The 23,131-nt window shown below is 40.5% G+C and overlaps 1 protein-coding gene and 2 long non-coding RNA genes across 4 annotated transcripts in view; 2 read left to right on the top strand and 1 right to left on the bottom strand.

Moving 5' to 3' along the window:
- Positions 1-8,124, top strand: part of CD80 (CD80 molecule) — a 34,571-nt gene extending 26,447 nt beyond the window's left edge. For both annotated transcript variants that reach the window (XM_078389814.1, XM_078389815.1), the window contains exons 3-5: positions 1,518-1,841; positions 5,394-5,672; positions 7,112-8,124. In XM_078389814.1, coding sequence (XP_078245940.1) covers positions 1,518-1,841; positions 5,394-5,672; positions 7,112-7,260 — 752 coding nt within the window. In that variant the 3' untranslated portion in view covers positions 7,261-8,124. The remainder of the gene's footprint in view (positions 1-1,517; positions 1,842-5,393; positions 5,673-7,111) is intronic.
- On the bottom strand, positions 1,021-14,389 carry LOC140705637 (uncharacterized). Its single transcript, XR_012085076.2, has 3 exons — positions 14,311-14,389; positions 6,792-6,863; positions 1,021-1,275 (listed from the first exon to the last, which is right to left on the bottom strand). It is a non-coding gene; the product is annotated as an uncharacterized LOC140705637 (long non-coding RNA).
- On the top strand, positions 9,003-18,506 carry LOC144587990 (uncharacterized). The gene is made up of 2 exons (XR_013543278.1): positions 9,003-9,130; positions 14,969-18,506. It is a non-coding gene; the product is annotated as an uncharacterized LOC144587990 (long non-coding RNA).
- Positions 18,507-23,131: the final 4,625 nt, after the last annotated feature.

Here is a 23,131-nt window from a genome sequence, read left to right as displayed (position 1 = left end):
ATATACATGTTGAAATTTTTGGGAGTACACACACAGCAGATGAAGCACGAGTATAAAAAACACACGGGTCACAAATAATATTCTCCCTTGATACACACAGACACAGACACAGACACACAGACACACACACACACGCAATGGCTGAATGATTATTCTTTTTAACTGCTTGCATATATATAAACATACACACACATACTATAGCTGAAAGATTATTCTTTTTACCTGGTTGCATATATATAAACATACACACACACACATGCACACACACACGTGTGTGTGTGTGTTTATATATATGCAAGCAGGTAAAAAGAATTATCATTCAGCCATAGTAAGCTTTAAGAGCCTTTACTTATAAACATGTTGAAGGACAAACAAACAGTAATTGCACATTTAACTTGGTAAAGATTTGGTTTGTTTGTCAGACTTATAATAATTTCATAACATCTTCTAGAGTGGTCCGGTGGGCCAGACAGGCAGGGTATAAATCAAATAAATAAATAAATAAATTTTACTAACATAGTAACAGTAAATGCCTAGCAGCAGACAGTCATAACTGAAAACTTACATATCAACAGACATACTAACTGAAAAGCCTCACATTAACTATCACTTTTTCTTATATCTGACAGTTAAACCTCTGAGCAACTACTTGCTGACACTAAACAGAATCTGACTGGTCACATGTATTCTCTTATGCAAATACATCTCTTTCATTCTCATATGTACACATATACTGTATACATATATACATGCTGGGTTACACAATTATATATTCCAACAATACCCTCATATGGTTATCTTTAAACCAGTGGTCCCCAACCTTTTCTGAACCGTGGATCGGTTGGGGGGTGGGGTATGTGTGCGGAGGGGCACCCCCCACGCTCATGGGTGAGTGGGGTGTGCATGTGTGGAGGGGAGTGCTCGCGGAGTGGCAGGGTGCGCTCGTGTGCATGCACGGAGGTGCAGGGCATGCTTGCGGAGGAGTGCAGCACCCGTGTGTGCAGGTGGGGTGCATGAGGGGTACATGAGGGGGAGTGCATGTGGGGGGGCAGGAGATCTCTCTCTGCAGCCTGGTCCTGCCATGGCCATGGACTGGCACCAGACCACAGACCAGGGGTTGGGGACCCCTGCTTTAAACAGTCTAGATTTCTTTGAATCCTATAACATAGTGAAGGATGGTATACGTTACCTGGATCTTCCCCTGGTTCTGCAAAAGTATTATTTTAAAACAAGGCAAGACCTTTCTCTTCAGGCAGGCTTTTCCTTAGTGACTGGCTGTGTAAGAGAGGTTTTGAAATTGATCATTTTTATTTTTGTTGTTTTTAAATCTGTTTTAGTAATACCTAATGTTTTAAATATGATGTTCATTTAATTCTTCTTAATATTTAAATAATTTACTGTTTTTAGCTTTTAATGTGTTTTTAAAGATGTAAGCTACCTTGAATCCTTTTTAAGGAGAAAGGCAGAGCAAAAATATTTTAAATAAATAAAATATGTATTATTGTTTTCCTCTTCAGACAAAGTCCAAAAAGTGATTGCCAAACTAGGGGATGAAGCCAAACTTCCCTGCAACTACAGGATACCTCCAGGGGAATCCATAACGAATTACAACATTTATTGGCAAACCCCTGAAAAGCCTACACCTCTGGTTGTAAACTTTTATGTAAAAGACGAAGAAGACGACCATATAGATGTTCGTTACAAGAACAGGACAAAGATAAATGAGCAGAATCTTACACTTTCCATTTTTTCAGTGAAGGTTTCAGATGAACGTACATATGAATGCATCATCATAAAAGATGTATTAGTATCTAAATCACGTGTTGATTTATCTGTGGTTGGTAAGTATTTGTCTAGTAATGGGGACACTCAAGTCTTTAGTGTCTAGTTTGGTTAAATTTTTTTAACCATAGTACAGTAATAGTAAAAATGGTTATTCAATTTGTAAATTGCGTTGTTGTTTTACAGCTATGTGATATTTATTGAATTTGGAAATCTCTGTATTTCTGGGCTCAGTTCTTGCAAATAGCAAATGATGCAGAATTGATATTATTATTCCTTTACTGTCTGTTCCAAACACTTTCTCCTTATTTGGTGTTTTACCTGTTACCAAGTTCTGCTATTTACTCAAGCCCTCCCCTAATTACTGACATTTCATGTTGTTGTATTTTAAGGCATGGTTAAAAGCAGATAAAAATGTAACATAAAAGATACCAGATTTAAAGCAAAACCACAACATAATATCTACAATAAGGTTGGCCTAGCTATTTTTTAAAAAAAAAATCAGTTTCTTGGATTATAGTTCCCCAAATCCTCATAGAATCATAGACTAATGAAGTTGAAAGGAGCCTATACAGCCATTGAGTTTAACCCCCTGCTCAATGCAGGAATCCAAATCAAACAGATCTGACAGATGGCTGTCTAAATTTCTCTTGAATACCTCCAGTGTTGGAGCACTCACCATATTTTGAGGTAATTGATCCCATTACTATACTGCTCTAATAGTTAGGATGCTTTTCCCACTATTTAACCAAATCCTGTAACTTGAGCCCATTGTTGTGTGTCCTGCACTCTGGGATTATGGAGAAGAGATCCTGCCACACTGTATGACAGCCTTTCAAGTATTTGAACAATGCTATTGTATCAAGGTTAAACATGGCCAGTTCTTTCAGTCTTTTCTCACAGGGCTTGGTTTCCAGCCCCCTGATCATCCTTGTTGCCCTCTTCTGAACTTGTTCTAATTTGTCAGCATCCTTCTTGAAATACCATGTCCAGAACTGGACACAGAACTTGAGATGAGGCCTAACGAATGCTGAGTAGAGGGGAACTAGTACCTCAAGGGATTTTGAGACTATACTTCTGTTAATGCAGCCTAAAATAGCATTTACCTTTTTTGTAGCCACATCACATTATTGGGTCATATTCAGTTTGTGATCTACAGTGATTGCATGGCCCTTCTTGCTTGTAATATTGCTGGGACAGGTGTTTCCCATCTTGTAACTGTGTGTTTGGTTTCCATTTTCTAGGTATAGTTCTTTGCACTTATCCCTGTTGAATTTCATTTTGTCGCTTTCAGCCCAGTGCTCAAACCTATCCAGATTGTTTTGAATTTTGTTTCTGTCTTCCAGGATATTAGCTATTCCACCCCAATTTTGTGTCATCCACAGATTTGATTAGCATTCCCTGAACTTCCTGATCCAGGTCATTAACAAAAATGTTTAAGAGCACAGGGGCAAAGACTGAATCCTGGGGTACCCCACTTAATACTTCCACCCAGTTTGAAAAGGAGCCATTAATCATCACCCCTCTGAGTACGATTCTGTAGCAAACTATGTATCCACCTGACAGTTGTTCTAGCTAGCCCACACCTAGTTAGCTTGCTAATCAGAATATCATGGGCCACTTTGCCAAAAGCTTTGCTGAAGTCAAGATAAAGGCAGGGGGGAAAGCGGGAAATTCAAATTGCTAACTGTAGGTGGCAACGAGGCTGCTTCTTTGTAGCTCTTTCTCCCCAGCAGTTAGAGAGTGTGCGATCGGAAGCGGCTGCCTGGTAAGGTAAGGTGCTGTTTTCTGCTTTTTAAAAACTGTTCTGGGTGTTTTTGCACCGTGATTTTGGGCTGGGGGGTTTATGTTTCTGTGCTGTGATGGGTCTTGGGGGTTTGTTTGTTGGTTGGTTTTTTCCCCCATTTACAATGGGTCTTGGGGGGGTTGGTTGCTTTTTGGTTTCCCCCATTTACGATGGGTCTTGGGGGGTTGGTTGGTTTTTGGGTGTCCCCCCCTTTTCTGATGGATCTGCTCCATTTGTTCTCTTTGCATTTCCGACCTGCTTTCTGATGGGTCTTGCATGCTTGATTACTTCCCCCCACCCCTTTGGCCGGAAGGGATTAATCACATTTCCAATGGATCTTGCAGTGATTTTTTTGTTGTTATTTGTTATTTTTTTTCTTTGGTCGTAACGGATTAATTGCATTTCAATGCATTCCAATGGGAAATGGTGCTTCAATTTACGACCTTTTCAAATTACGACCATCTTCCTGAACCAATTAATTTCATAAGTCGAGGCACCACTGTATTTGTTTATCCATCTCCAGCTCCAATCTTGTCCCCTCCACCTATACTTCATATTTGTCCGAAGGCCCATGGTCTGTCCTTTAGGAAAAGGCTGAGCTAAAATAAGAATTGAGCACTTCTGCCTTTTATTTGTCATCTGCTATCATTTTTCCATCTCCATTGAGTAGTTGTGCCACTTCTTTGTCTTTTGCTTCACACATACCTGAAGAATGCTTTTTGTTGCTTTTAGTATTTCTAGCTAACCTCAAATCATTCCCAGTTGTTGCCCTCCTAATGCCATCCCTGTATTTCCTTGCTCCTTGTCTGTACTCTTCCTTTGTGGCCTGGCCTTCTTTCCACTTCCTTACGTGTCCTTTTTTGTGTTAAGATCCTGTCTGAGCTTTTTTTGAAGCCACTCTGGCCTCTTTTACTGTCTTCCACCTTTTTTTCTTTGTTGGGATTGTTTGTAGTTGTGTCTTTAGAATTTCCTTTTATAGAAACTCTTGGACTCCTTTTTCTGTTAGGATCTCCTGCCATGGGACTTTACCAATCATTGTTCTGAGTTTATTAAAATTGGCTTTCCTAAAATCCAGTGTATATGTGCAGCAAGACTCTACGTTTTTTTTTTTCCTTTGGAATCAAGAACTTAAGTACAACATGATCACTTTTCCCCAGAGTTCCTCTTGCTGCCACTCCTTCTACCAAGTCATCTCTACTGGTTAGAAGCAAGCCAACAATAGCTATTCCTCTAGTTTCTTCCTCCACTTTTTGTAGGAGAAAATTATCAGCCGCACATGTGGTCACTAGAGAACATGGCAAACCAAACCACACCAAAAGTGAACCAAATAGTAAGCTATCTGTCCATCTGACCACCCTCTAACACTCCTTTTAGTTCTGATTGTCCCCGGCTGTAACTAACTGCATTTTTACCATCTAAATTGGCACATACCTTAGATGAGGAGGTCAAAGTGAAGGATAGAGGTGGCATTTCTGACCATTACAAGTTTTTAAAGAGCCTTTTAATTTAACATGGTTATAAGCTATCAAGTTAAAGTTGTTCAGTTAATCTTAGCTTTGCACTAACCCTGTATCTTTCACAGCCAGTCACTCAGGAATATACGCTATAAGGAATCCACAGTATGGACTACTCGTATAAGGCTTCTATAAGTCCTACTGAAATGACTGCGGTTTGTTTAAAATCATTTTCTTGCTCCAGTGCAATTCATATTAAATTCATCGGCTTTTAGCAGAAAGACAATTCTGATGGATAGTATCAATACAATTGCTTGATATATCTCAGAATAAGTGTTATCTAATATTATCGGTCTTTTTCTTCCTTCCAGCTGATTTTAGCAAGCCCATCATAAATGAGAAACCTTTGAATGCCTGCGGACCAGTATGGCTGACACTAACATGCACTTCTGATGGAGGATATCCAAGGCCTATGATGTTAGGATCAATCAATAATAACACTGAGACATGGCATACTATTACCACACAAGACAATAAAACTGGACGTTTTCAAATTACTGGCAACTTGCAGCACAACATGACTGAAAATATCCTGGTCCACTGCTCAGTTGAATATCAAGATCTCAAAGTGTCTACCAACTTTAGCTTGTGTAGGTGCCCTCACCACTATGCCAGGGTGTCGTTGTTCATTTACAAAATGTAGTAGTCCAGTTGACCACAGAGATAAATTGTTAAAGTGTTTTAAAGACAAGATTATGCATTGTCCTGTATACATATTTGAAGTATTATGAGTAGAGATGACCACAAACCAAAGAACAAACCAGAAAAACCGACAAATTGGGCTGGTTCATGGTTTGGTTTGCAACCCAATTCAGGGATTGTATTTTGCCAAAGCAAAACAAAGCATTGAACTTTTCCCCCCTCAGCACTTAATTTTGCTTCAGCAAAATGGATGCCCACCTTCCCCTTCCTACTGTCCCATCACCTTCCTATGGGAGGAAGTAGGAAGGGAGTAGGCGGGACCACAGTGGGGGCTCCGGGGATGGCGTGACAGCACAACAGGAGCAGGTACCCGTCGCCACTCAACACAAACCAAAAACTGAACCGCAAACCAGAAACTATCACAAACCACCATTTTTCAGGTTAGTGAACATCTCTAATTAAGAGTCTTATTTCTGGTTCAAAAATTGCCCAGTGTGATGAGTGAAAACAAACTGGACATGGATCTTAGTCACACATACAGTAAGTTCTATTGGTTGCATCCAGGTTTAGACACATGCAACTGATCTGTCAGAAGTAGATTTCCTAGTCCCTTTCCTGCTCTGCTCTCTCTAGCACCCTAAAAATGTTATTAAGAAGTATTACATGATTCTCCTGAATATGAAGTAGAGGGATTCCTCAAAAGTCAAGCACAGATATTTTCTGTAAGAGGAGTCTTTTCTGTCCACAAGAAGCAGCGGTGTTGAATCAATGAAACCTAAGTTAGTACTGGCTGCCTTGGTTCCTACTGATTTCAATGGATATTCTCAAACTATGGCTAAGTTTGAGTCTAAAAAGCATATTCCCAGTCATTTATTATGAAGAATTATTAGACATTAATATCTATACACATTTATCATTGCCAGTAAACATGGTAGGACATGTAATAAAACTTTTCTCTACAGAATGGATTCCTTCTTTAGTAGTATCAGAAATGCTAGGAAATTACAGCAGATGTTATGTACAGCTACTTAACTAAATTGGTAAGAAACACAAAATTGACAATTTACCTGGGATTAATTTGATATTCCTTTTTTTGTGAATGGATGCATCAATCCTTTCCACATGTACGAGATCTGAAGCTTAAAGAAAAAAAAAGAGGAAATATAACCTTTATGCATACTCTATATTGATTGTATTTCTATGTAAAAGACAAGCTTAACACAATCCTGCATAATTCTCCTCTGAAGTAAGCCCCACTGAACTGAATGAGAATTAACCCCAACTAAGCGGATACAGCAGTGCAGCCTCATGATTCCTGGTATAGGATGAAGCCTGTGATGATGAGGGCCTGGATTTTACAGTAACCTTTTCTTCTTCCTCATTACAGCAATGTGTCCATTGCCTCCAATGCCTCCTTCGTATGGGATCATTATTGCTTCTGCTGTGCTCTTCATTTTCCTTCTAGCTGGAGTACTACTGAGAATATTATGCCACAGTAAGTACAGTTGTCTTTGTGACCTACTATGGTGTTGTTAGGAGCCAATGTTGTATAATGGTTAGGGCATCAGTAGCCCTATTCTAGCACACTGCTGAAAATGTACAGGATACTAACTGTGGTGGAGGCAGGAGGTGCCTGTAAGTCCTGACCCCACAAGCCCTCCCTACCTTTAATTTTAATTAAAACACACTTTTGTATGTTCAGTTCAAATGTCTGTTGGGAGGCTTATAAGTACATTCCATTAAATATTCTTGCAGCATTCCTGTAATTGGCAGAAATCAGCTGACCTTCACATTAGATGTGACATCTGGGGGAGCAGGAATGTTGGGTTGGGACTTATGTGTGCCCCTGTGTCCCTAGAGCAATCCCTGCTTCCAAGCTATAATGCCTCAGCAAGACCATTCTGGGACTGGAGACACGTACATTCAAACCATCATGTGGTCAGGAAGATCAACAAATTACCATGCATATTTCATGATGTCCCTCTCGCTTTCTCTCTCTCACTATTAAGTCAATCAGTATCTACCACCTTAAGTCTATCTTACAAGTTATATGTTGTGGAGGGTGGTGGTGCTGGAAGAACTATATACAGTCATTTATACTAGAAAAGGTGTGAAGAGATCCCTCATTAAGTTATAGCCATGATATAATACACCTATTTTACAAGTAATGTTATTTGTAGCAAGCTCTGGCCACCTCCTTTTGTATGTGCTTTCATTGTATTCTGGGAATGCAGGACCTCCCCAGAAATGTGGGCACTGTACAAAGTGGTTTCTGTTTTTGCATTAGCTCTGCTAGATTGCAAAAGGGCATGAAGCCACAAACTCTGTGGGCCTTCTGCTCCTTTTTTTCCTAGGAAGCCTTCAACTTCCCTATACTAGCCATATGGTAAAGAAGAAAAATCCCTTATACCACAAATGTCAGGAAAAAAAACACGAGCCTCGAAAGCAAGGACAGGAGCTTATTCCTCCTTCACTGCAACCATAGTTTCACAAAGCCTCCAGAGGGATTTATAATCTTAGCTCTATTAAGTACGTTTGTACTTCAGATTGCCTCACCAGTGGTTAAAAAGTAGATTCTGCTATCCAGTTATTGTAGCATTTTCAGTGTTAAAGGCCCACTCTTTTCTTTCGCACTGTTTGGCCAAGGGAGCTAGTGATACAGAGAGAGCAGCTTTTGGATGCACCCCTTCCTGAACATGGTAAGGGGGGTTGAGTGTGTCACGGAAAGTGAGAGTACTATAGGCAGGAAGGGACATTCCATTACAAGTCTGGACACATCGCAGGGTCACCCAAGGGCCAAAGCTGAGACACCAGCTTAATATGCATCCACCCTCTTCAAGAATTAAGTTTGATCAGCAGAAGATAATTGATTGTTCCCCTGGAAGTGGGGACAGAAAAGTTCCTGAAGGGCAGCTTCTGGGCAGCAACAGTAGCACAAAGTGATAACTTCAGTGACACTTGTGCAAATTCATGTTAGAACTTCATAGAACAAGAACTTCATATAAACCACTTCTGAACCTGCTGTTCAAAATCGGGTTTAAGATCTTCAAAATGAGAGCTGGTTGAGGCAACACAAGCCAGATTCCACAAACAGAAAAATTCCATATAAATTATGTAGCAAGGTAACAACCACAACAGCAACTCAATGAAGTTGCACTAGAATAAAACAACAGGGCAGGACAACAACTGGACATCCTCTTTATCCCACTCTCCTTTCCACATTATGAAGAACTTTTCCTTAGATTTGCTGACATGATCAATGTTTCTTCTTATGTTAGCCTGCAAATACTCGAGGTCTTCTCACCCCATCAGATCTTTTCAGCTAGTGGCAACAGCAGAAATGACACCACAGCAGCTCTCCAATGAGGCATCAAGAACAGTATCTTAATCATACTCGACTTGGGAGGTAGGTTTGGTTATCAGCATTCTTACCAGGTAAACTGGATCTTTTGGTGATGCATTCTGGCAAGTGGCAGCAAGGGTGTAAGAGGGAGGTAGCTACAGTTCTACCAGACCTCTTGTTTTGTACCATGCTAAGGCTAGAAGAGCAAGCTGGTCATCACAAACACTCTTTTCCAACACAAAAGGCGACTCTACACATGGACATCACCAGATGGGCAATACCAAAATCAGATGTTCTCTGCAGCCAAAGATGGAGAAGCTCTATTCGTTCGTTTAGTCGTTTAGTCGTGTCCGACTCTTTGTGACCCCATGGACCAGAGCACGCCAGGCCCTCCTATCTTCTACTGCCTCCCGGAGTTGTGTCAAATTCATGTTGGTTGCTTCGCAGACACTGTCCAGCCATCTCATCCTCAGCCGTCCCCTTCTCCTCTTGCCGTCACACTTTCCCAACATCAAGGCCTTTTCCAAGGAGTCTTTTCTTCTCATTAGATGGCCAAAGTACTGGAGCCTCAGCTTCAGGATCTGTCCTTCCAGTGAGCACTCAGGGTTGATTTCCTTTAGAATTGATAGGTTTGTTCTCCTTGCAGTCCAGGGGATTCTCAAGAGTCTCCTCCAGCACCACAATTCAAAGGCATCAATTCTTCGGTGGTCTGCTTTCTTTATGGTCCAGCTCTCACTTCCATACATCACTACTGGAAAAACCATAGCTTTGACTATGCGGACTTTTGTTGGCAAGGTGATGTCTCTGCTTTTTAAGATGCTGTAAAGATTTGTCATCGCTTTCCTCCCAAGAAGCAGGCGTCTTTTAATTTCGTGGCTGCTGTCTCCATCTGCAGTGATCATGGAGCCCAGGAAAATAAAATATTTTCTCTATACAGTCAGCAAAAACAAGACCTGGAGCTGATGGTGGCTCTAGTCATCAGGTTCTTATAGCAAAACTCAAGCTTAAACAGAACAAAGTAGGAAAAACCACTGGGCTAGTCAGGTATAATATAAACAAAATCCCTTATGAATACACAGTGGAAGTGAAGAACAGATTTAAGGAATTAGATTTGGTGGACAGAGTGCCTGAAGAACTATGGATGGAGGCTCGTAACACTGTACAGGAGGCAGCAACAAAAACCATCCCAAAGAAAAGGAAATTCAAGAAAGCAAAGTGGCTGTCCAACGAGGCATTAGAAATAGCAGAGAAGAGAAGGGAAACAAAATGCAAGGGAGATATGGAGAGTTACAGAAAATTGAATGCAGACTTCCAAAGAATAGCAAGGAGAGACAAGAGGGCCTTCTTAAATGTACAGTGCAAAGATATAGAGGAACATAATAGAAAGGGGAAAACCAGAGATCTGTTCAACAAAACTGGAGATATTAAAGGAACCTTTTGTGCAAAGATGGACATGATAAAGGACAAAAATGGGAGGGGCCTCACAGAAACAGAAGACATCAAGAATAGATGGCAAGAATACACAGAGGAATTATACCAGAAAGATCTGGGTGTCCTGGAAAACCCAGATAGTGTGGTTGCTGACCTTGAGGCAGACATCCAGGAGAGTGAAGTCAAGTGGGCCTTAGAAAGCCTGGCTAACAACAAGGCCAGTGGAGGTGATGGCATTCTAGTTGAACTATTTAGAATCTTAAACGATATGGATATGGAACAACTGATTGGTTCAAAATTGGGAAATGAGTACAACAAGGCTGTATATTGTCCCCCGGCTTATTTAACTTACGTATATGCAGAATAAATCATGCGGAAGGCTGGACTGGAGGAATCCCAAACCGGAATTAAGATTGCCGGAAGAAATATCAACAACCTCTGATATGCAGATGGTACCACTCTGATGGCAGAAAGTGAAGAGGACTTAAAGAACCTCTTAATGAGGGTGAAAGAGGAGAGTGCAAAAAATGGTCTGAAGCTCAACATCAAAAAAACTAAGATCATGGCCACTGGTCCCATCATCTCCTGGCAAATAGAAGGGGAAGATATGGAGGCAGTGACAGTTACTTTCTTGGGCTCCATGATCACTGCAGATGGTGACAGCAGCCCCAAAATTAAAAGACACCCACTTCTTGGGATGAAAGTGATGACAAACTTAGACAGCATCTTAAAAAGCAGAGACATCACTTTGCCGACAAAGGTCTGCATAGTCAAAGCTATGGTTTTTCCAGTAGTGATGTATGGAAGTGTGAGCTGGACCATAAAGAAGGCTGACCGCCGAAGAATTGATGGTTTTGAATTGTGGTGCTGGATGAGACTCTTGAGAGTCCCCTGGACTGTAAGGAGAACAAACCTATCCATTTTAAAGGAAATCAACCCTGAGTAGTCACTGGAAGGACAGATCCTGAAGCTGAGGCTCCAATACTTCGGCCATCTCATGAGAAGAGAAGACTCCCTGGAAAAGTCCTTGATGTTGGGGAAGTGTGAACGCAAGAGGAGAAGGGGACGACAGAGGATGAGATGGTTGGACAGTGTCACTGAAGCTACCAACATGAATTTGACCAAACTTCGGGAGGCAGTGGAAAACAGGAGGGCCTGGCATGCTCTGGTCCATGGGGTCACGAAGAGTCAGACATGACTTAATGACTAAACAACAACAAAAGGCTAGAAGTGCTTCAATTACAAATGCAGACTAGACGTCACAAGTGCCTGTCCTCCTTACCTTTCATGGAAGGCTACGTTTTTAGAAGATTATGGGAGGCGATACAGATAGGTTAAAACAGGATAATGTGATGGAGGCATAAATCTCATTAAGAATCTCACTGTTTTTTCTCTATAATCTAAACGCTGAGATGCTGTAAGGGAGGAAACAGCCAGAACAATGTGTTGTAACCATCCTGAAGCTTCAGTATAGGAAGAGTTATCCATACCACATACACATAATGTGCCCAACTCTTTCCCAGCTTGAGTAAAACAGGTTGGAGGATAATCAGTTTATTTATTTATTTATTTATTGGACTTATATACCGCCCCATAGCGCTACAAGCACTCTCCGGGCGGTTTACAATTTTGAATTATACAGGCTACACATTGCCCCCCCAGCAAGCTGGGTACTCATTTTACTGACCTCGGAAGGATGGAAGGCTGAGTCAACCTTGAGCCGGCTAGCTGGGATTTGAACCCCAGGTCGTGAGCACAGTTTTAGCTGCAGTACAGCGTTTTAACCACAGTTACAGGAAAGAGTTAACAGTTTTCCCCCCACTATGCTGGCTCTTCTACTTAAGATGTACAGTCCTGCACAGGACTCACAGAAGTCCTTGTAATGTATCATTTCACCTCCCAGGTTTCTAACCGGCTGGACACATAATGTTGGGAGGAAAAATGAAATGCCAATTTTCAGAATCAGAAACTTTTCAGTAAAATTAATTTCAAACCAAAGAAGAATTGGCATTTCTTTTCTCTCTTCCCCTTAATAGAAAAACCAAAGTAACCAGAAACTCCTTCCATGGAATTATTTAGAGCAACAGTTCCCAAACATATGAGCACATTGACCCTTTTCTTGATTTTTTGGAAAACTCTCATACCATCCTGCTTCTTCTTTGCCATCGCCCAACCCAGCTTTTACAAAAAATTGAATTCATAATTAACATTTAAAAAAAAAAAATCTTAGGATAAATTATTTTAAATTAAAAATAAGTACAATAAGTTTTTCTTGCCAAAAAAGTTAATTAAATGTTATTTACCTTAAGAAATGGCAGGAAAAGGGTACATTTAGTGTGAAAGGTAATGCTGCATCTTCTGCAGTTCACAATACTGTGCCTTCCCTGAAATTTCTTTACATACCACAAAGGGAGGGCGCTCACTTCCACCTGGAGAACGAACGGCTTATGGGGGGGGGGGAATTCCACCTGGAGTATGGGTTTATGAATAAATCTGCTGGTTTGGACAACTCCAGCCACCATGGCATGAATCAGGAGGCTTTCTTTACAAATGAACTCCTCACCAGGTATTTACTCCTGAGGAGGAAATAATAGTCTGGAAATTTGGTCTCAATAATAGAGAAACAATATGTTTGTTGACACATCCTAGCTGGAACTAGGGCAGACCTGGGCAAAGTGTGGCCCGAGGGCCACATACGCTCCGCGAGCCACTCCTGTCCGGCCCACCAGACATCAAAACCATTTATAGCTTTTTTGCCTAAAGTTGATCAGTTGCTTATCTTTAACATACCACAAAAAACCTCTTTAGTATTTGTGAAGATTAACAAGTTTAAAATAAAAACAATCATAACATCACTGTTTCATTTTATTTTTAAGTAAAGTTGGTTCGGCCCCTGAACACAGTTCAGATATTTCATGTGCCCCCCCTGAACTAGGGGAAAACAACTGGTATATATTGGACTCTGTGATGAATTTGTATTTTACCTCAGTTTATTTTTATGCTATATCTAAACTATCCAGAGAAGACACGTTCTAGATAGGTAGTATATAAATCTAATAAATAAATAAATATATGTGGTAGACTGCATGAGGGCAGGCCCTACAATTAGGCCTGGGAGGAAGGTGTTGCTGCTTTGGATGACAAAACACAAGGTCAGAAATTCAGGTCACCTCCTTGGCTCTGCCTCTGCTATCTTCACTGGACAGCAGCTGCTCTGGACAGCTGCTGCTCTCAGTAGCTCTCCAGAGCTATCCATCTGCTGGAGTCCTCCATGCCAAGGCATGAAAGGTTCCTGTACCATGGCCTTCTTCTCAAGTGTCCACTGTAATTTTGGGGGATGAGGAGGAGCTACATCCTAGTTAATATATTCACACTTATAATACACATCATTTCAACAGTGTGTTCTGTATACATTCCAGGATGAGGGGGGACAAGCCCTCCACCATAAACACCATGCTCTTCCTTTGGGTGGTACGTAGATGGGTTCCTTCTGCTGCAGCCACCTCTTCCACTCCTCTTTCTCTTCCATATCCAATGATGGGAGAAGGAACAGAGGTATTGCCACCACTGCTGCCTTCCCCTTGAATGTGATGTGGCAGGGATGGCAGCTGGACGTGTACTTGCAATCTGGGTGTTGGCAGGACAGCTTCACTTGCCCCTGGACAGCACCAGCGGATCCCAAAGAATATATATCTTAGGAACAAATTGGATTGTTGTGCTCTGTTGCTTTTTAAAGTGTTTTCAGTATGGATTTTGTTTTCCATTTTTAATATGATACTTGTTTACTTCTTTTAAAATATTTGTATACTTACTGTTTTTTTGCTTTTAAATATAGTCCTTTTAATGATGTAAGTCACCATGGGGCCTTTTAAGAAGAAAAGTGGGGTAAAATATTTAAAATAGAATAAATAATAAATAAACAAAAAGGCTGATCTATGTGCTACCATTATCCAATATTCACAGTAATTAGTACAAAGTGGGTTAGTACAAACGGGGGTTTAATACCTCTTTCTTAAGGCATATACATCCAAAGTATTAAAAATGAATTTGCCTGATCAGACCCGGGACCCATTTAATCCAGCATTCTGACTCTAGCAGGAGCCAGTTTGGTGGTTTTGGAAGCTAGTGAGATAGGATAAGATGAACCATATAGCATCTTGTGTGAGGTTTGGGGGTGGGGGTTTGGCCATAAATTGTAATCTATTTTGTTGAATGACCTCAATTTATAAAATTCTAAGAGGAGAAATGCTACTGCATTTAGTGTCTCAGCATCTCATGCTTCCCCAGGAACAGAGTGTGTCAGAAATGCTGGACAGAACCCACAGAGATTTCCTCTCCTCTCTGTTGTAAGAGTGCAGCCCATTCTAACACCTCAGCCTACATGTATAAACCAGATCTCAGACAGAAGCCATGAGCAAAGTCTATAATCTGCTGCAGCAATTTTTAACACAGTGTTTTGTATGTTCACAGAACTCCTCTCAAGCATTGGGCTCGACAGACCTGTTTCCTGACAAAATCAGATGTTCAGCATGATATAATTTGTTGGGGGTGGGGAGAACCCTCCTACCAGGTGATAGTTAAGTCACAAATTTGCCTTTAACAAGCCATCTCCCCATGTACAGCAGAAGGAAATAATTACATGGAAAACTGGGCATGATCCTAACCCTAAGAGTGGCTCCACTAAGGTCAACAGTTTATCCATAGTTCTTGCACTTTTGTACTGTCGTTACTGTATAATAAAGACTCAGTAAGGAACAAATAAGCTGCATTGAAGAGGTGGACCTGCAACTTGTAGCTGTTCTGTGCAACTTGCAGCAGAAGAAGGGAAGATACAGGACAAATTCTGAAGTTGGATAAAGCATATCCGAAGAATAATTTTGTTGCCTGCTATGTAGGGAAAGAGTGGTTCTTGTTTTGGAATTTCCCCTTAAATGCAGCTTGCGCACAATTTCTTTCCTGTTTAGAACACAAAAACAAGAAACTATACCTTATAGCATAGCTGTATTGTCTTTGTTGCTATAGTATAGCCTTTTAAAAAGAACAAATGTTAAGTATAGCAAGTGCTGCTTTCTCATTGGCCAGATAAGTACATATTTTGTGTATTTATTGGCTACTGTTCTGACAACCTTTAATGGTATACATAAATGTAAGTATAAATATAAGGTTTGTGTATGTCTGTGTGGCAGGATAAGATACCTTAGGCACCCTTAAGTTTCTTAATTGACTTATTATTCAGCTGTACTGTGCCATCTGCTTTTAAGTATCTACTTCTGTGACAGACTATTGAATGAGAAAATGCTAAATGATAAGGATATTGTGGAGAATGGACTAGGAAAAAAACTTGCATGGAAAGGTAGTGGAGATAAGCTGGACACAAAAAATGGGAATTTCAAAATCATTTGCGAGTCTCAGTCATTCTTACATTTAAACCCACCTCACCCCACCCTCCAGGGTTCCTGTATATTCAGGTGTGTTTTTTTTCCACAAACTGACTCACATTCTGGTTTCATGTTTAGTGTTATAAATAGGTCAGTAGTGAGAAGTGAATGTGGTAGTGTAGCTAAAGCTCGACCTCTGATCTGAAATCCAATAGCCTCGAACTAGGCATGTTAGAGAGAAATCCTTAATTTTTTTACATTAAACATATATTTATATGATATGTGTGTTTCAAGTTAAAATAAAGAGGTTAAGGTGAGTTATCTTAGGCAAATTGGGCAAGCTCTCAAGTCTTGATGGTGCTAGACCTGAATTTAGAAAATGATTTTTTATTATTATGCTAGATTAATTTGTTTAGCGTCAGGATAACAGATGCAAGCTATTTTATTTCTATAGTTTTGATGGTGCTATGCGATTTGAGTCTGGAATGGAAAACTGTTCAGATAATTTAATTTTTTTTTAGGAAGAGCCATCAAACAATGATGAGGGTTTTCATTTTGTTCAGCCCTATCAGGAATATAGAATAAAGGAACATTTGTATAGTACAGAACATTTAGGGCGGGGGGGGGGAGATAATTTTTAGTTTTGACCTTCACAACTAAAGTAAAGACCATCTACAGTGCTTCCCATGAGGCCATTAAGCCCAGGGTCTAAAACTACCTAGCTGAGGTGATCTCCACAAACATTCTTTTGTAAGTCATCCAGTACAGATTCTACTGCTAGGCACTTCACGTGGTCCTTTATATATTCCTGAACTGCTATTCCCATCCTCCCTAGCTGACACAGGAAATGATGAGGGAAGTTGCACTTTAAAAACATCCTGACAGTCACACACTTCCCACCATGCTATAAGTGCTTAAGCTGCAGTATTTTGCTGCCTATTAAGCTTACATGTTGATTTTTATAGGCAGTTGTGTGTGTGTGTGTGAAGTTGATTCCAATTTACAGCAGCTCTTCCCAGGGTTTTCTAGGTACAGAGTAGTCAGAAGAGGTTGACCAGTCTCTTCTTCTGGGGGTGCTGTGCAACTGTGGAGCTTTTCCAAGGCTACACAGGCTAGCTCTTCTCACAGGAGGCACATGGGATGCTTAACTCTCAGCCTCTAGATGCTCACTGCTCTAGCCAGCAGGGATGTTGGCAAGTATTTGGGTCTGAGTCCCGAGTCTGAGTCTTTGGTACCAAGTCCCGAGTTCCAAGTCCCAAGTTTGAGTCCCTATTAAAAATAAGCTTTTTTTCTCCAGAAAAAAAGGCAAGGTGTGCATGGGTTCTGAGTCTTGCGTCGAGTGCAAGTCATTGAAAAAGAAACTTGAGTCCAAGTCGAGTCACTGTTGCAACTGAAATCTGATTGGACAGAGTCTCATGACTCAGGTCCCCATTCCTGCTATGCAGGCAGCTGGGCTATCTTATACAACCCAACATTTCAAGTCTGTGAGCATGAAATGCCCATGCTGGTCCAATTAAAAATACATTTTTCTTAATCAATGCATTATCAGTCAATGTATTTGTCCTCTGAAGATGCCGGCCGAAGAGACTGGCGAAACGTTAGGAAGAACAACCTTCAGAACGTGGCCCAAGAGCCCGAAAAACCCACAACAACCATTATCAGTCAGTTGGAAAATCACTGGAAATTTCTATCCTTTCCTACTAAAGAAAAACCACTGCTCCTGTTTTGGTCACCTGATATCATACAAATTCTAGGGAAGTGAAACCGCAGCGAGGAGAACTTCTTTCCTTTCAAGTTACATATCTGGTCATGGAAATGAGAGGTTGATAAGGAACTACGCAGACAGGATGTAGATTTCCACTCTTTGGTTCAACAGAAAGACTGCTTAACCACTGAAGGTGGTAGATACGTAGTACAATCCCAACTGTGCAACATGGCCAACTTTGGGTTCTGAGATTGTTGCTTCAGAGTCTATATGGCACTCTGATATAATAGGTGTGGATGCCCACTGTTATGTAGCTGATGGAGTGATGGACTAGGACTCAGGAGATGTGGGTCCAAATCCCCGTTTGACTAAGGAAACTCACTGTGGGGTGGAACTGGGGAAAAAAAAACATTTCTTAAAGACCTTGAAAGCCCCATCAGAATTGTTGTAAATCAGTTCAAACTTGATAGTGCATAGCACACAACACATTGCCAAGGTGGTCACAAGTAAGCTTGGCTGTAAGTGATGGGGGTGGCTAGGGGGGGTGAGGGGTTACAGAAACATCTTACCTGTTTTATAACATGCTGGGAACAGTATTTCATCAAACAAAAAGTGTTTGAAGGAACCCAGTATTTCATTGAAATCCTAAATTATATATTTCTTTTTTGAACAAAACATATCGTTACATATTGTATCTCATTTTCATGTTGTCCTTCTTTATTACTGTATATGAAACTGTCATCAGTTTAAAACTGTAATTATATTGAGAGAAATGTAGTTACTTCCAGGAAATGTTCTTACAACTGGATGGCTTCAGCCTAAGGTAAAGAAGGTTATATTTTGGTTTTATAACACCAGAAAATGTAAAAAAGATGTATGCCTGTTCTTGCTTTTTAATAAAATGTATACCATATTCTGCTTAATAGCTGTGCCCGTGTAAGAAGTGAACTGCTTTCAATTTGATACTTTCATTCTGGATAAAATATTGTTGTTAAATACTTCTTTTTATACTAATTTTCCTGTTAACAACAGAGAAATAGCTTAGGAGAGCTTACGACATGAGCTCGTGAGATGATGACTTAAAAGCTCAGTAGCCACAACACTCTGTTGTCTAATTTACACAATATGATTTGCAGCCTTCCCTCAACTCTCCATCTTTCTACCATGTATCATTCGACTTCTTCACCATGCACACAAGCCTTAGCTTTACATGCAGAAGACAGAATTCTGTGCAATTGATCCTGAGGAAAACACTGTAGGTGGCAAAACTCAGGTGGGGAAAAGCACAGCTACACTGAGGCTACTTGTAGCCATCTTTGCTAGAATGAAAGAGCATACATAGATGGGGAAACAACGTTGAAACCATTTGCATGCTGCTGCATTAAGTGGTCTATATGTACAATTTTTATTACAGCCTCACTGCCAGCTGCCATTAGTAAGATTAAATACTACTTCTCAATACCAGATGTATAGTGCAATTCAATTCTTCAAAACATCTGGTTTATGAATGTGGGATATTGTGCTTCTGTACCCTTGATTAAAAAAGCTAGGAAACGGCCCAATATCGTGCTGCCAACAGAAAAAAAATGCCAAGCTTTAATTAGGAAAGGGCAGTCTGAATGGCAGCATCAATGGTAGCAGTCAAGATGGTTCACAGGATACCTTCCTCTACTCACTACCATTCACACTTGAAAAACAGCCCTGACAATTGCTTTATGTTTGAGTGAGAAGTGGGTGAGAAGTGGTTAGCAGATGAAAAAAAGAGTCAGCTTCTGGGACTTCCCCTTCTATGGTATCACTATGGTATCACTCTGTGAATTTCCATTGGGGGAGTCCTGTTCAACACCTTGACCCCATTCAGACCATCATTTTGCAATTGCAAAAAGATAATCGTAATGTGGTTTCGTCGTAATACGGGGCAATCATAAAGCAAGGCACCACTGTAACCCTATAGTCATTGTTTTATATTCTATTAATTAAAACAGTGTTAAAAACAGTATTCTTGAATGAACACCTAATCAAGGAGTTCAAACTTTTTTCTTGGCCTTGAACAAATGAGTTCTTAATTCAGAAGACTGAAGAATATCCTGTAGACCATCTTGACTACTGCCATCAATGCTGTCAACATTCAGGCTACCATTGGCTATGTAAAGCTTGGCATCCTTTTTCTTGCTAGCAACACAAGCATATTATACATTGAGCCATTTCTTGGCCTTTTGAATCATGGGTACAGAAGCACAATAACCCACAATCATAAACCACAGTTTTTTTTTTGAAGAACTGAGATTTCCTGGCTTTTTAAAATGGGAGTTTAAATATATATAAGGTACAGACAAATGCAATCAGAAATTTCCCTCATACAGAATCACCCAGTGGTACAGGATTCCAGAAAATGAGCATATGATCTGTACTATGGTTACTGGGAGAAGACAGAAGCAAGAACTGCTTGGATATGGTTGTAGTCCCTCTGTGCCAAAATATTTTGAAGGGCTCTTTTGAACGGAATGAAATGGTAAAGTAAAGGTGTGAGTAGGTATAATACATACAATGGACAAACATACACACTCGGTCAAACCAATGTTGCCTGCTCTGCAAAATGCAGACTGGAAAGCTGTTTCAATTTCCATCCCTTTCTTTGAGTTAGGCAAGCTGAGGAAGAAAAGCTATATTGGACCGAAAGCTCTAGATATGTTGTGTGCACATTAAAAAAAAAAATCACTGTTTTTTGAAATAAAAAAGGAAGAGGTTAGGAAAGAATGTCACTGGAAACCAAGGTCAAAACCTGGCACAACACCTCTTTCCAATGTGAGCTGCCTTTTCTACACATTCTTTCCAGGCAGGGTGGTTAAGAATACTGACCTTGAGAGAGGGTGGAAAGACCGGGAACCGCCCTTCTGAGCGGTTGCCTCTGATCTTTGGAACGAGCTCCTACCTGAAATTCGCGTGGCTCCTTCACTGGGGAGCTTTAAATGATTATAGAAAACATGGCTTTTCAGGCAGGCTTTCCCAGAGTACTCAACATCTTAACACAGTGGTAGTTTCAGAATTACACACTACCTGTTATGCCATCTTGTTTTAAACTCCTCTATTACTTTTAGTTTTATGTTGTTGCCAGTTTATGTTGACGTCAATTTTCTTTTTTATTGTTATTTTGCTCACTGCTTTTTATTATTATTTTGTTGTTGTTGTTGTAAACTGTCCAAAGTGGCCCAGGCAGATAGGTGGGCAGCATAAAATTTAAATGAATGAATGAATGAATGAATAATCCATATGATGTGAAATGAAGATAGTGAAGAAAGACAAGGAGAAAAATCAAGTCATTTGAAATGTGGTGTTGGTACAGATACTAAAGACAGCCAGAAAAGCAGAAAAGGCACTTGAGCTTATCCTACCATGCACATATAATGGAAATACAGAAGTGAGCAGAATAGACTATATTTCTAGGTAAGTGGGGTGGAGTAGTAGGAAAATAGGAAGCTGAACACGAGAGAGGTTGACTTAGTAAAGGAACTACAGATGTTAGTTCCCAAGATTTGAGCAGAACTAAATGGAAAAGACTGTATTGGCTGCTGTTGCAGCTGTCTCCTTGCTCCTGAGTAAACCGGGCCAAAACATGCCTTGAGATCATCACCAGCCAAAACAAAAAACAAACCAAAAAAACCCCAGTAATTTCACAGATTAAATGAGTTTTTTAAATAAAAAATATTTTCACAGAAAACAATTTAAAATGTTTGGTCAGGAGAGAGTAAATTGCTTTGTTTCAGAGTCCGTTCAGAATCAGGAGTTCAATCTATTTAGAATGGTGGGGAAATTATAAGAAAAAGCTGGCAAACAGCATTTTAATGGCTTCAAAAGTACTAATTGCTAAAGGTCTATTAGAGCAAGAATGGGTTAATTTCTGTGAAGTTTAAAAAACTGACAGCAGAGATACCTTTTTGATAGGTATGCTAATTTATCAATATATTTGATCTGTTTTAAATTGACCAAAGGTTTCTGCTCACTTGTTTCGACATGTAACAACAGTGTTACTTTTTTTAAAAATCGTAATTCCAAAACCCTTTGCTCAAAAGTCCCCAAATTGGAGCAGGAGCAGACTGTCTCCTCCCACTGCACCAAATACAGTATGGTGCTTATCTGACTCTGCTTTTATGTTAGAAGTATTTGTTTGGACTGCCACCTTTTTTAGGGTTACCTGGTAGAATGTGGTTTTCTTAAGCTGTGCAAATACCATCCCTAGGCTCTTGCCTAGTCACAATAAAAGCAACCTCATCATGTTGTAGCAGAGGGAAACTTGTGACTGCAGGTATATTTAAACTGCAAGAAATGCCGGTGCCCCTGCACTCTGAAGAGGAATTTTTAAGTAGTGGGACTGAAACGTGGCTAGGGAATAGATTTCTCAGCCTACAGGCACTATGATTATTTTGAACTATTTGGGATATAGTCACCAAAATTCACTCAACTACTAATGTATCGATTTATGAACAACATTTATGTCCAGTTCTATGTACTCTAGGCACAGTATTCTAGGTCTCATCTAGAGTAGTGTCCAGCTCTGGACACCACACTTTAAGAAGGATGTCAATGAAATGGAGCAAGTTCAGAGGAGGACAACAAAGGTGATCAGGGGACTAGAAACCAAGTCCTATGAAGAAAGACTGAAAGAACTGGGCATGTTTAGTCTTGAGAAAAGAAGAATGGGGGGATATATGAAAACTTTTAAATACTTGAAAGCTAGTCATACAGAGGAGGGCTAGGATCTGTTCTTGATCATCCCAGAGTGCAGGACACATAATAATGGGCTCAGGCTACAGGAAGCCAGATTTCTGCTGAATATCAAGAAAAACGTCTTAACTGTTAGAGTTGAATGACAATGGAACCAATTACCATGGGAGGTGGTGAGCACTTCAATTCTGAAGAGCACTGAAGAGCATTCAAGAGAAAATTGGACAACCATCTGTCAGATCTGCTTTAATTTAGATTCCTGCATTGAGCAGGGGGTTAGATTTGATGGCCTTATAGGCCCCTTCCAATTCAATAGTTCTAACTATTATATGACACTAGACATAGGCACTTCATATTTGTTTCCCTGTGAAACAAATAAAAACCAGTCCTGCCCCCACAGAACCAGCTGGCCACTTAATGGGCTCTGTGCAGTGATCAGCTCCATCATCGCACCAACTTTAGAAGCAGCCCAGCCAGCCCTTTCCTGCCTCCCCATGCTGCCAACCACTGCAGCACAGACACGGCACAGGGAATCTGCCCGCTCAGCCAATTAGTGGTTGGCTGCATGGGGAGGCAGAGCAGGACTGGCCAGGCTGCTTCCACGATTGGCACGATGACAATGGTTCTGGGCAGCGGGATTGGACCACTGCAGCACATTCGTATTCTTTTCCCTAGTGCCCATGTTTACACGACACCCAAGGAGTCATTACACCGGCTCATCTCCACAAGATCTACAATTCTCCCATTTTCCTGTGCTAAAAAATATACTGAAAATCTGACTGCAGATGTAAAATAAATTATGCAAAAGGAGAATAAGCACACATTTTA

The sequence above is a fragment of the Pogona vitticeps genome, chromosome 3 (assembly GCF_051106095.1).
Source record: "Pogona vitticeps strain Pit_001003342236 chromosome 3, PviZW2.1, whole genome shotgun sequence".
Classification (NCBI taxonomy): domain Eukaryota; kingdom Metazoa; phylum Chordata; class Lepidosauria; order Squamata; family Agamidae; genus Pogona; species Pogona vitticeps.
Note: the sequence above shows the minus strand (reverse complement) of the source record. Positions and strands in the feature narration are given on the sequence as shown.